At 41.1% G+C, this 15,072-nt stretch overlaps 1 protein-coding gene across 2 annotated transcripts in view; it reads right to left on the reverse strand.

The window, feature by feature from the left end:
- KCNMB2 (potassium calcium-activated channel subfamily M regulatory beta subunit 2) overlaps positions 1-15,072 on the reverse strand; it is a 156,159-nt gene that overhangs the window by 44,255 nt on the left and 96,832 nt on the right. For both annotated transcript variants that reach the window (XM_089507572.1, XM_089507568.1), the window contains exon 2: positions 6,123-6,242. In XM_089507572.1, coding sequence (XP_089363698.1) covers positions 6,123-6,178 — 56 coding nt within the window. In that variant the 5' untranslated portion in view covers positions 6,179-6,242. The remainder of the gene's footprint in view (positions 1-6,122; positions 6,243-15,072) is intronic.

Genomic DNA, 15,072 nt, shown 5'->3' on the forward strand with positions numbered 1-15,072 from the left:
TCCATGATGGGCTTCCAGCAAAACTAGAAGTAGGTCTAATGGAAGGGCCAAATTAGCAAATAATTAATAAAGACGTGGCTCCTCTCTCCCTCTTCACTATTGTGCTCACTTAACTTGCTCCTCTTCCTTCTCCCATCCAGTTCTCTCTTGTGGGTATCCTGTCTGATATTGGTTGTTGGAATGATATCTGAATTCCTTGCAACAATGTGGATTTAAATTTTATGTCAACACCACACTGTGAAAGATGCTGAACAGTTAAGTTTCCTCAGTGAGTAGAAAATATTTTGAAAGAAGAATTGGAACTTGCAGTCTCACGCCTACTTTGTGGATAAAGTATTGTGTAAAAATCATGGGTAACCTACTTGCCCACAGACAATAATGGGACAAAAGAATAGTGTGTATACAATTGACAGTACCAGCGCTCTCAACCCAGTCTTAACCTTTTCTCTCATTTCTTTTTTTCTGACAATTTCTTCTTATGTGTACTTTGTGTCATAGCACTTCAGAGACACTCCTGTTTCTTTTTGATGTCTTTCTTCTTTGGCCCTTTCTTTTGCTTTGTTATTGTTGTTGTTGTTAATGCCATCAAGGCAACTTTGACTTGTGGTGACCTCCAAGGCCTTGTCTGCAGGGACCTGTCCTGCCCACCAATCTGACATTGTCCTGTTTGGATGATGCACAGCCTATATCCTGGTTCTAGTGCAAGCAGTCTAGATGATGTCCAGCACATTTCACACCAAAGCTGGGGGGGGGGGGGGGGTTAACACAATTTAAAAAAACTTATCTGGATCCAGGAAGATCCAGAAACCTCTGTTCCCGTGCTGTGGTGGCTGTCTGCATAGGCATCCCACTTGGCCACCTGGTGCACCTGCACCCATAGGTCCCTTGTTCCAGCATGTGACCATTGCTAGGCACCTTGTTCAGGAGCCCTTGTGGCACAGTGGTTAAATGCTGGTACTGCAGCCACTCACTCACAGCCACAAGGTTGTGAGTTTGATTCAAGCCAGGGGCTCTAGCGTCGACTCAGCCTGGCATCGTTCCGAGGTTGCTAAAATGAGTACCTAGCTTGTTGGAGGCAACTAGCTTACGCGTCATAAACCACTTAGAGACTGTTTAGTTCAGTAGGAAGTGGTATAGAAATGTAACTGCAATTGCTATTGCTATTATTCTGATTTCAGAAGTGAGCTACCTGTGGCAATCACACCAGCTGGCCCAGCAGGAGACTTGTGCAGACAACCAAGGTGGCATGGGAATGGATGCTAAGGTAACAAGAGGCACTTCAGGGAACTTCAGGCTCAGGATACTGGGGGCTGCCACTGGAGTCTCCTGGCCAGTGCAGACAAGGCCTAAGTCATCCTGTCATTGGAAGCCTTCTTCAGGTCTTGCAGACTCAGGGTTGTGGCTTCCTTGATTGAATCTATCCGTCTCACTGCTCTGCAATAAACAGTTCTTTCCTAATTCACAATCAGCAGTGATGTCAATGATCTACAACTGCCAGCAACCTGTTCTTTCTGCTACTTACTTGTACCATAGGCTGTCCCTGCCTACACTTTTATTGGGCTTTTTTGCACCTGATATTTCTTCATGTTCTTGATCTCTGCTGCTTGCTCATTACAAGAATGCCAAATTTCCTCAACAATGGGCCAAACGAGACATAATGTCAGGTGTATCTCTGCAATTACTGTCCAAACATTTCATAATATGAAGATTAAACCACTGAGGTGGAGAATGGAGCTGACATTTTCCACGATCATTGCAGATAATTCCCTCACTCCTGCCTGCTTTGATTATGAAAATTAGTACTTTCTCCCAGCTGTTGCAATAGGCTTTTAAAAATTATATGTTAAGTAGAGACATTTTTAAAAGACAGTTGTAAACTACTCTATTAGATTAAATAAACACAACAATAAATAAATATAGTGGACCCTTTGGATTCATAGAGTTTGGTTCTGGGACCCTGGGGAGGATATGAAAAAACATAGATGATCATGGCCCATATTATTAAATGGGTGCACCTTGAACATACACACTAAAGCATGTCCAATTTCACATCACCACCATTTAATAATCCATGGTCCATCAACTTTGCAGATCCGAAGGGCTCACTGTAAATAATAATGGTTAATTCATGCTGCAACTAGTTGCTGTATTGATTATTACAATATTCTTCTTTCTGCCTTTCCCAGTGCTACAGCTTTCAGCTCTGAAATGCTGCTAATTATTTCATATTTTCTGTTTACTGTTTCGATCAAATGTCTATAATCTCCTTTATTTCTCTCTATTGTCTTTTCTTTTTCTATATGTACACTTCTCTCTACCACAGGTGTGGGGTTCCTGGTGTTGGAGGGATGCACTGAACCCTCCTTGACCTACTGAGGATTGCACTGCCATCTCTACTGCTTACATTCAGTGGCAACTGCTGTAATGCTTGAGGATGCAGGAAGGTGTCAGGTCTCACTCTCATGCCACAGAACCCTGCAAACAAGAAGTGTTTTCCTTCTAGAAGGGAAATCCTGAGATTTGTAGATTTACAAGGTCTTTAGCCTTCTCTCCCAAAGGTATTTCTTACAAAACTGAACATCCCAGGATTCTGTAGGATGGAGTCATGGCAGTTAAAATGGTATCAAACTGCATTATTTCTACAGTGCAGAAGCACCAAAATCTGACAACATGCTTGCATCCATGGTGGTGTCAGTGGTCATGTATTCATGGTGGCAGTGTTGACAGAATGAATTTCCACATTGCATCTATTTTCCCTTGTTCAAGAGATGTTCTTAGCAGTCTCCCAAATGATGGAACTCCTTTCCACAGGGGATCATTTAAGGCTGAGCCTTGCCTGATGAGGGACAAAGTGCACAAAGTGATTTTTATTTTGGGGATCCACATAATATTTTCTTCATCCTCAAGTACTTCCTGGGAATTGCCAGCATTGCCAAGGAGTTTTCTATCCTACTTCCCAGGTCAGTTTAACTTAATCACTTCTTCTTCTTCTTCTTCTTTAAAGAAAATGGAACATATCTACTTGGCTCTCTGTTTATATTATCTTGAACTAGCTAGGAATGTGGCCACCAGTAAACACAACTGTTGTTTCCAGGATGCATATTCAACAAAGATCAAATGAGGGAAAATGGAATGGTTGCACCAAAACAAAATGATCCTAATGTTTAACTAGTATAATACTGCTAAAGCACTTTAGCATTTTGACTATGACTTCTGAATAATAATAATGAAGGCTCACTGGAAACTTGCAAAAAACAATTTCTGAAATAGTACATGACTCTAGAAGTGATCCATGATCAGCAGGAAGAGGAGCATGATGAACACAAGGGAGAGATTGGGAGGAGAACTCAAGGTGTTTCAAGAAAGCGTTTAGATGCAAATCTGGGAATATTCAGGTAAAATCAAAACAAAGAGAACTGAAAACTTTCTAAACATCTAGAGACCCTTTCCTTCTGAAGGAGCACTCTGTGAACTTTACAATAAGCAAGAATCACTGTTATAGCTTTTTAAAATCAGTTTTTGCATTGTGGCTAAAGGTGCAGTAAGTCCACACAGCATTGGAGTCAGGATTTGGGAGGGTAGCAGTTGTTAGATTCTAGCTGCACAAAATCTGGTTGATTAGTTCTTCATCTATTTGTACTCACCTTGGACGTTCAACACTGGGAAAGCTATATATTTGAACAAATGAATAAATGAATGAATTGTGATAAAACAAACTAGCTGAAGAAAAAGCCCTGTTGGAACCCTGAATTGACATGGAGTTCATATATCACTACTGGCAGAATTTGGAAACATTACTTTTGGACTACAGCACCCACAGTCTCCAGCTAGCATGGAGAGTGACCACATTGGTTGGGGTATTCTGGCAGTTGTTATCCAAGGGTAACTTTTTTGAGCTCTGGCTGCTCATTTCAAGGCATTATTTACAGGTCATGAAACAGGAGAAGATTTGGGCTATTTCTAGGGATAGGGGTGTGATTGGGAAGGGGGAGCAGGAAACACACACTCTTTTCCAGCTCTAATCAGTTAGTGACCACCATCTTTTCCATGTTTGAGAAGTATACTGGGGAAATGATGGGACCACCACACAATGAGAGTACCTAGAATAGTGTGTTTTGGAGACACAAAAGAGGTGACGATTAGCCATTTGGAGCTTCAAGAGAGATGAGCTTCCTCCCCACCCTGAAATCATATCTCCCCCCCAATGGAATACTCTCATACTTCTCACCAAATTTGGGGAAACATTTGGAATCTTGCTCTAGAAAGTTACATCTCACTTTATCAGGTAGCCTTCAACACAAATAGGGAGCCTCAGAAATCCTCATTAATTCAAAGGAAAGGAAAGGAAAGGAAAGGAAAGGAAAGGAAAGGAAAGGAAAGGAAAGGGGAAACATTCTGTTGGTCTCTAAGTTTATGTTATGCCAAATTTTCCTTGGTAATTACTCAGTTATAAAGCAAAAAACAAAACAAAACAAAACAAAAAACAAACTCCCAACCCTCTCATTTTCTTTTGCTGTGCAACTGCTAAATACTATAAAATCAATGACTGAATACAATTAAGGAAAATTATTACTTCTATGGCTGTTGAGGTTCACTCATCACACTTTCTGTCACTCAAAATCAAGGCACTATTGATTTGTGGGTTTATAATCTAGAATTTTGCATTGTTATCAGAATTTTTCTCCTGCATTATCTCATGTCATTCCAGCAGTGTTGTCATTCATATTATTACGATGTGAGTGGGTGAGGGAAAAGGATTAATGACAGCAAAAGTAAATTGAGCTATTGCTTGAAAGGGGGAGAAAAATGAATGAATGAATGAATGAATGAATGAATGGGGAAAGGAGAATGCACAAGTCCCAAGTTATGTTTTCTATGTAAAGACTACAACAGTTTTCTAGGTGAACTCTCAGAACAGATTTTGGATGGGGGTGGGGGGTGGGGGAGAGGTGGAGCAAAAGAAAGGAGAGTGCACAGGTTATCCAGGCAATCTTTCTTCTGCAAGAATATCCCTGTGTGTTTATGTCATCTGATCAAGCCTTGATTTGATGATAATGACCTTCTAGTGCAATCATTACCAAGTGAGAGGACCTTTCTAGTGGCGGCTCTTCTGTTTATGAATGTTGCTCCCTATGGAAAACCCTGCCTCACTGTTCTCTCTTAGCTTTAAGAAGGTTGGTTATGTGACCTCAAATGGTGCAAGGCCAAGGGAGTAGCTGTATGGTTGCTGTTTTACCAGATGCCTTTTGCTGGATGTAATTGTCTCATCTGTTGTTTGACTTTGTCTTTGTGAATTTTTACCATTTTAATGTGGAAAGTTTAGTTCAGTTTAGTTTCCAACCTCCCTCCCCCTCAGGAAGCTTGCCACGGCCAGCAGAGAGAGTCTATATTAGGGACAGGAATCCTAATTTCTTTCCAGATGTTGTTGGACTTCAATTCCCATCATTTTTTATTACTGGCTATGCTGACTAGGGCTCCTGGAAGCTGCAGTCTGAGCACATCTGGAGGATCACATAATGCCCTCCAATGGTCTACATGAGCAGATGCCAGTTTCTAACTTTGTGTAACGCTCAGATGCAACTAACAGCCCAGCATGCAACTGTACAGAGAAGGCGATGGAAGCTGGAACAAACATAACCCTTAATGGACAAGCCAAGGATTAGGTTACTCTTATCCAATGCAGTTCTCTAATGCATACTCTTCAACTGTCCTGATTTGACAGGGACAGTCCTGATCAATCCTCTGTTCCACTTTTCCAGGTGCTTCATTAGCAATATACCAAGCCTACTCAAACTGTTTTAAGGAATCAACACAGATTTATAACTATTAAAATTTTAATTTAATTTTGTAAAACCATTTTTAAAAAGCACTTTTCAGAATGTTATGGCCATGGGGGAAAGAGACAGAATGCCTTGCTGGCCACTTGCACTGGCACCAGCACTAGCCAATAAATGCTTGCACACAATGATAGCTTCCACTATTTCAGGACAAAAGGAAGTGTAGTCCCTCCTTTACCTCCATGTGACTTCCCATCTGTGGGGCAACCATTGTATTATTGCTGTTATGCATATGGATCCAAAAGAAGTCAAACATACTTTGAAAGCACCACAGACGCCACATACCTTCTCTCGTCATGTCTGTACGATGAGGAGCTTCGGCCGCTGGTCCAAATAAACATCTTAGAGGATTGATCTCCACTGCCTCTCCTTACCGTGGAGGTCTGGGATGGATGATGGTAGGACCTAGGACAAAAAGGAGAACCTTTGTTATCACATGCTGGAAACTTGTTGGGCCTCATTACATCCGTGAATCCAAACCCCCAAATCTTGATTGACTTGTCAAAAGCTTTGCACGTCCTGATCCATAGAGAGAGGCTTTAAGATGATTCCAGGTGAGACATAAACTGAGTCCCTCCAGGAGGCTTTTGAATGACATTCAGTAATTTGTGGTTCTTCTTCTTTGGGTTCTCATTTCCCCCACTCTGAACTTCTACTAGATTTAATAAAATACATTTTCCTACCATCTCAAGGGCATTTGTTGTTAGTTTGTTTAATGTTTGCTTAAGTCCATTCACGGTCAAATAATCCTCTCAAACATTTAACTTCCTGAGTTGCCTTTGCAGGCCTTTTTTTGTTCCATGCTGTTTCCTGCTGGGAGCTCTGTTGGACATTTGCTTTAAGCAACCATAAAGATCTCCAACAATTACATTGGGTCCACTGTGTATTCCAAATGCATCCATCTGTTACCAAACCTGCTGTTACATTTAAAATGCGGCCAAAGTCCACCTCTTAGTTGGCCTTCTGATTCATGTTGCTTGATGGAAAGAGGTCATGGCAACCTAATCAGGTGCTCCATGACTACTACTGGAGAAGTGTGTTATTTGTGAGATCTACAAAATGAATGGTAAGGGCAATTTTTGTTATTTCTTTTTTTTGTTGCTCCCTAACACACCTTCATATTTTCCCTTACAGAACTCAGTGAAGTTACCTTTTTGGGCTACAGCTCCTAGAATCTCCTAATCAGCATGCTGCACCCTACAACATTTCACAGATGAAAACTAGGATACATATGGCCAAGTAACATCAGAATGTGATCAAGATGGCAAAGGTTAATGATGAGGATGAACAGACAAGCTAGGAGAGGTTGCAACACTTTGTTTTTGTCTGAGCCTTTGGGAAGGGCAAGATTCCAACCTATTCTCTCTTCTTCCCTCTGTGGAGCCCTGGTGGCACAGTGGTTTAATGCCTGTATTGCAGCCACTCACTCACAAACTATAAGGTTGCAAGTTCAATACTAGCTAAGTGCTAAGGCTCAACTCAGGCCGGCATCCTTCTGAGGTTGCTAAAATGAGTACCAAGCTTGTTGGGGGCAATTAGCTTACAGTTGTAAACCACTTAGAGATTGCTTAGGCAGTATGAAGCAGTATGAAGCAGTATAGCTACTATTGCTGTTGAGTCAATGGAGTACAAACTACCTGTTGACTTTGAATTCAATTTGCAGCAGTTGAAGTAAACTGAATACAAAGGAGGAAATAATGTAGATCTCATACCCGCCAACATTTCATAGATGAAAACTGCATCGTGTATGGCCAAGCAACATAAGAGTGTGATCAAGATGGCAAAAATTATTAATGAATAAGAAAATCAAAGCTAGAAGAGCAGGCAGCAATTTGCTTTTGCTTGATTATACTGGGAGGAATAAGACACTCTCCTCTCTTCTCCTCTCCATACTGCTGAATTATTTGAGTGTAAATTACTTTTTGACTTTGAACTCAATTTATAGCAATTGAAGTAAGTTGAGGACAAAGGGAGGAGGAGAGAGAAAATCGAACATTTTAAAAATAGCTGAAAAGTGGGACAACAGAATATTAATCAGAACTACAGTATTTCTGCTAAATTTGGGGAGCTGCAGGATATGTGCCTCCTGCCAGCCAGCTTGGACCCTTCTGTGTCCTTGCTCATCTTTTCCCCCACTAAAATTTAGTGCCTACTTCCTGGTGGGCCCTTATTCCCACTAGTCTTTACCAACTTTTCTTTAATTCCACGTTTGATTCTTTTGCAGTGGTTTTTACTGTGAAGCATTATTATCAATTGGAATACACAGTGCACTTTTATGAAAAGACTCAAAGGTGCTACAGATCCCTTTGCATACTGTTTTTACAGACTTACATGGCTATGTCTTTGAATGTCATAGCACTATGATTCCACGTTTACTGCCATGGCTACATTCTATGGCACCCTGAGGCTTGCAGTTTGTGAGGGATTGGACTTCTCTGACTGAGAAGTTTAAATGTTTCTCCATGAACTGCCAATCCCAGGATGTTGCCATGGATGTTAAAGTGGAATCACCAAACTATAATAGTATGGTGTGAAAGGGCCTTTGGCAAAGAAATGGAGTCTTCCCTTAGCAGTCTGCTGGGTGAAGAAGACATGGGTGAGGGAAAGGTAGAAGGGGGAGAAAGACAGAAAGATGAACAGAAAGATGGCCATACGGGACCCAGAAAGAAAGTGGGTGGATTGGATGGCAGAGAGGGGAAGGGAGGTGGCCATGTTCACTTTTTCTCTGTCTTGCCTGGTCACCAACAGTATGTGGACCTGACTGACTACCATTGACGGAATTGATGGAATTGACAGACTACCATTGATGGGACTTTGAACAATAACAATGACAAAAATGATACATCACTCTTGTTTTGAAGTGCTGACCCCAATAGAACTGGAGTAAGAAGTGGATGGACCATTTAGGCTCCACTTTAAATAGCACAATGTTGTGGGCTGGCTTTAAGTTTAAGCATAGGAGAAGTGGGGGAAATCACTTCCAAGTTCATCCTCTCCAACTGCTTTTGCTCTCAGAGTCAGTCTTTGAGCTCTTTCACCCATAAGGGAAGAGTCGTAGGTTGCCATGGTTTACCCTATGCTCAGAAAATGTAGACTTCAGTTGGGGAAATAGCTGAACAGCCCCTCTGCCATTTCTTTGTTCAAGGATGCTGTATCCCAAGGCTATACACATTTCATTTTTGTCTAGTTTAGTTTATTCTGACTCGGGAGAAAAAGAACTTACACCCAGGAGTCGTGTCATTGGCTTGAATATGCATTGTAACTTTCACAAAATTGGAATACAGACAGAGCTCTTTTTTTTGTTTGTTTTTTTGTTTAAATAGTCTTGATTCACAATCCAGGCAAATGACAATTCCCTTAGGAGTGCTATGTGGAACACGGCGTATGTTGCTGACTGGGTTGTGACACAGCGTACTTCCCTGAAGAATTAGGAAGCGAAGTTGTTTGAATACAATGCAAATCTCTTTAAATTATTTGTCAAGCATTAGTCAAATCTACTGAGGATACCTCTGCAAATTTTCCTTATTTTTTCCTTCCTGATTCAACAGAGTACTATTTATGTCCTTTTGTTCTTAAATGTGTTATTGGCCATGATTGCCTAACAGATCCTAAACTTACTAGAAGTCCAGAGCCAGCACGCTGGTTAGGGGATTCTGGGTGTAGAATTCCAGAAATTTACTTTTCAAAGCTCAGATACATCACACAATGAAGGCTGTTGAATTCAAGATACACTGGTGGCAAGCTTTGTATCAGTTTGATAGGGGCAGGGGAGGCATACCTGCCAACATTTCAAAGATGAAAACCAGGACACATGTAACAAAGCAACATCAATCATCAAGATAGCAAACATTACTCATAAGAAAGAATGCATAAGCTAGGAGAGGTTGCAGCAGTTTGCTTTTTCCTGAGCCTACTGGGAATGGCAAGATTCTGCTCTCTCCTCTCCTCTCTCCTCCCCTCCCCTCCTTTCTCTGTTGCTGAGTTAGTTGAATGCAAATTACTTTTACACTTTGAACTCAGTTTGGAGCAATGGAAGTAAATTAAGGACAATGGGAGAAAGTTGGAGGAGGAGAGAAAAACTAGGACATTTCAAAAGCAGCTGAAAAGTGAGACTGTGAGAGCCAGCATGGCATAGACATTTGAGTCTTGAACTACAACTGTGGAGACCAAGACTGGCTTGGCCATGAAACCCACTGGGTGATCTTGGGCAAGTAACACTCTGCCTCAGCAGAAGGCAATGGCAAACCACCTCTGATCTTGCCAAGAAAACCCCATGATAGGTTGACCTTAGGGTAACCATAAGTCAGAAACCACCTTGAAGGCACACAACAGCAACAAGCTTGCCAAAACAGGACAGTTGAGGATATGGGGAGGTCATACAGCCTCCAAACCCCAGTTCTGCAGCCCCAAACGTTCCCTGTCAGCCCTGAAAAGCATCCTCCCATTAAAAGAAAAAAAATTCAGCAAGATTTTGGGCTGTTATTTGCCCAAAAATCAGGCATTGGAATGTATGCTGAGTGGGCTGGGAGCCACATTAAAGGATTGGGCACATGTGGCCAGCAGTTAGCACTTTCCAGAATCCTGAACTATACCTTTTTCATGCTAGTACAGCAAATCACCACAATCATAGGAACAGCAGTATTGTTTCCCATCTGTCCAAGCTTGGCATCAATTAATTTCCTCCCACATTTTGCTGTTGCTCCTTTTATTTTGTATAATAGTGTTTCACTCTCTCCTTTCTCCCACTCTCTGGTTTGTACTTCCTTTCATTTATGCTCCTCTCCATGCCCAAAACAACCTCCCACTTGGTGTCTGCCAAGTCTCTTCTGAAGCCTTGTTTTCAGTTAATCCTACCAGCATCTATTCAAACATTTCAATAAACATGCTCCTGACCTCATTTGTTCAGTAGAATTGTTCCCTCATGGCAATGGGACTGGTTCCCATGTTCTCACAAACACTTTTTTCTTCTGACTGTCTCCCATGATCTTCATATCTCACCAAGATAGTTCTACCATTCAACCATTTTAAAGAGGGCAGGGCTCCTCCAGATGAATGAAACGTCAGACTTAGAAAATAAAGATCCTTCTTTTTCTTTTTTTGCCATATATTTATTCTTATTTTTTTTAAAAAATGTCATTTAATTACATCACACAAACTGGAATTAAACAGTATCATACATTGTACATCATATCATATAAATAATTGGATTTTCCAGATGATGTGACTTCTTTGAATCAGGCCAAACTTGATTTTATTTCTCTTTTCTTTATTTATGTAAGCGATGTAGATTGGCCCAACCAATGAAAATTTCTTTATGTGGTTTATCATATATTAGAGTCAATAATAGCATAATAGCCAGTATTCTATATCACCTACTTAGTTAAATGAATTAGTTAACCAGTTAAGCTCTCCTGGCCTGGCTCCCACAAACCTGATGGAAACATCATTCACCTGTGCTCTGATTGCTGACAGAATGGACCTTCTTCTCTTCATGCAGTTGATGTTCAGTAATGTTGGTAGAGGAGGAGTGATGACCATGGCAGTAGTGTCCCTAAGTACAGTAGGCCCTTGGTATCCACTGGGGTTTAGTTCCAGGACCCCCCTCTCATATAGATATCTAATTCTGGGGATGTTCAAGTTCTATTAAATACAATGGAGTAATAAACTGGGTTTCTTTATATAAAATGGCAAAATCAAGATTTACTTTTTGGAATTTTTTTTTTTTTGGGGGGGGATATTTTCAAGCCATGGATAGTGGAATCTGTGAATATGAAATCTGTGGATATGGAGGGCCAACTGTAGTGACAGTTACCTATCCATAACTGTTCCATATTGAAAATCACTACTTAGTCATAATTGTGACACTAATATGATGACACTAATGTAATGTGATGACACTAATGTTATTTAACCTTACACATACTTAGCTAGGTAGCAAATGAGTAACAGGACACCAGCAAGTGTTCCAATGTGCATCAGGCTCTCCTGATGCACATTGGCACTCCTTAGCTGGTGTCCTGTTGTGCATTGATCCAACTGTATGTTGGGTCATGTTGTGCATTGGTCTCACTGCACATTGAGTCCTATTGTGCACAGGTCCCAATGTGTATCAGTCTCAAAGTGCTTCAGTCTCATCGTACATTGAGTCTGCTGCTACTGCTGTTGGCTAGCGATCTTTGCAAGGTCTGGTTGGGTGACAGCTGTCCCAGGAATGGGAGCAGGAGAGGAAAGCAGTGAGATGGAGTGGGCAGGCACTGGGTAACACCAAGGCCAAGTGATGCCATTGGAGGATTCCATGATTTAGTGTTGGATCATGGAAATTGGTGGGAAATGAATTACAGTGGGCCCTTTCCTTACATGGGGATCCGTTCTGGATTCCCCCAGGGAGGAGGATTCTGTGTATGCTTGAGCCCCATTCAAAAGAATGGGTCTCGTGGCCATAGTGCAGGTGGTGTGGGCGCATGTGCCATTATCCCTTCTGGGGCGCACTGAGTCTTCTTCCAGTGCGACTTTCAGCATATGCTGAAAAGTTGCGCCCGCGTATAATGCGGGCACACTCTGCTACAACTCTCCTTCCTTGCAGATCTTTAAACTGAGCCTGGGTGGCCATCTCTTGGGGTTGATTTGATTGTGAGTTCTTGCATGGCAGGCGGTTGGACTGGATGGCCTTTGTGGTCTCTTCCAACTCTATGATTCTATGAATTGTCAGTGGATAAATTGATAGTGCTCAAAGACTTGCCTCTTTGATTTGAATAATAATAATAATAATAATAATAATAATAATAATAATAATAATGTTTATTTATATACCGCTTTTCCAAATTAGATCAAAGCGGTGTACAACAGGAAGTACAATACAAAGTCAAAATAAAACATAACAGGCCTCTCTCCCCCTCAAGATGGTGGTCGGAAGGAGGGCTTTTTATTCTTTCAGGCAGGCAGTTGGAGCTAGCCTGCCTCTCTCCCCCCAAGATGGTGGCTGAAGGGAGGGCTTTACTTCTTCAGGCAGGCAGTTGGAGCTTGCCTGCCTCTCTTAGAAATTTCAAAGAGGTAAGTCACCATTCTCCAAACTACTTCCCTGCAGAGATGGGAAATATTACTATTTTGCATTACAGCTCTCAGAATTGCTTGGTTTCAGGGCATTGTATTCCAAAAAAGTAACTTTTCTATGCTCTGCTTCCCTCAAAAAGGTGATCAGGAGCAACAGGATACTGTTAGGATTTTCCTTATGGTCATACACAGATAATGGTGTGTGGTAGGTGGTAGAAAAATGGCTAGGTTAATGCAATGATAACAAGTGTTTAGGGAGAGCCCTTTATTCAAGAGAAGAGCTTCATTATGCCTCACAAGGCCAATGCCTTGGAGCTGTCCATCTGTAGTATCATTAATGTTGCTTGCTTCATTATCAGGGTGAATCACAACAACCTTCACCATTTATCACACAGTTACATGCTTAATCTTGTGCAAAATTTCCTCACTAATGACACCGCTACAAACATGGCCAAAGTCAAATATATGTGGTTCTCTCTTTAGCGTTTCCTTAAGTCTAAGGGCCATGTTCTAACAAGGTAAAACCCTTAATTGGAATAGTATAGTTACTCCATGGGGCTCAGGGAACGGAAACAGCATGGAACGAAAGGGGGCAAGAAGGGAATGGAATGGGAAAAGACGCATTTTATTACATGCCAGAACACTGCCAATGCCTCCAGGAGTCCCTGTTCCATTCCCCAACTGTCCCACAGAGGCCAGTTTTCAGAAGCTGTTCTGAACAGTCCCACCTAGCACCAGAGATCGCCCTAAAAGGAGAGGTGGGAACATCCGTCACTGGCTTCTCCACTGATTGCAGCTGCTGCTGTCTTGTAAGTGGGGATTGTGGTCCTTATGTTTTGCTTAAACTAGGATGAACATAGAAATAATGAATAGGAGCTATCCAAGATGAAGAAACTATTGGGGGAGCTTGACTTGGGACATTGACAGGTCCTTTCAAGTTTGGTCCCAAACCTGGGGTAGAAGTCACCAGGCACCACCAGCATACTGTAATGTATATCTGATCTGATCTGACTTAAACTAATTGAATCTAATCATTCAATCAATTCTTAGAAGACCCCAACATAAAGTAGATAAAAGGCCAATCATGTCTGAGCTTTTCTATTCAGAATGCATTCTGCATACACACTTTCCCTTCTGCCATAGAGCTATGCCCTCCCTCACCATGAATGACAACTTAATCTGTTAATTTTAAAGATATATATATATATATATATATATATATATATATATTCACTCAGGGTACAGGATCTGAGGCAATATGAACATACACACCCAAGGCAATGTACATGAAACCAAATAGCTCACAAGCATCCTGAATAGATATGAAAAGGATATAAAAATCAATTAACCCTCAAACCTTTCAAGTCCCAGCTGCCATGGTTTCCTATTTTTATGATTATAAGTTCAATGCTTTCTCCAAGTGCCTGGCTGAGGGAAACTACTCTAGAGATCATTAGATAGTTCACTAGTCTATTACTCCATATATGATAGCACTCCACATTCTTTCTGGGGTGATTGCTTTCTCCTTTCAAGGTGAGATTGAAATGAGTAGATTTGCTTTTGAAAAGCCTCAAACATTTCATATCTGAATACAGTCAAAAGGAGGATAAGGTGTGGACAAGATGTTCTGAAACGTGCAAGGCCAGGAAGTTCTGCAGTGTTTTATGCTCTCTCATACTCATGTTTAAAACATTTATTTTGTTTTTCTGCAGTCAGTTTGGATCTCCTTATCTTCTTGTTCTGTACCATTTTCCTTCTCATTTATATAACGAAGGTCTTAGTTTTAGTCTCTGGTATCTCCAGTGATGGTAGGGATCACATGGCAGTGATCACTGTCTGGAACAGGCTGAAATAGATCTTCAGAAAATTTACTTTTGAGATGACAACTTCCAGAACCAGAACCAATGCCACTCAAACAATACTAGACTATACTGACCAACAGTACAATTCAGTATATATATCTTCTTATAAAACGATATAATGCAATCCAGTAGCACCTATGAGAGAAACTGAGAAAAAGAAATGTATAGAACAACCATTCATTGACTGCACTCCTCTTTATCAGATGTATGAAGTAGACTGTAATCCACAAAAGCTTATGCTAGAAATTTCTTTTTAAAAGTAACTCTTAATAGTGCTATATCTTTTTTATGCTGAAACAGACTAAAATGGCAGTGTCTCTGGC

This window comes from Sceloporus occidentalis, unplaced genomic scaffold, assembly GCF_023333645.1.
Source record: "Sceloporus occidentalis isolate IW3139 unplaced genomic scaffold, rSceOcc1.0.p SCAF_2, whole genome shotgun sequence".
In the NCBI taxonomy this organism is placed as follows: Eukaryota; Metazoa; Chordata; class Lepidosauria; order Squamata; family Phrynosomatidae; genus Sceloporus; species Sceloporus occidentalis.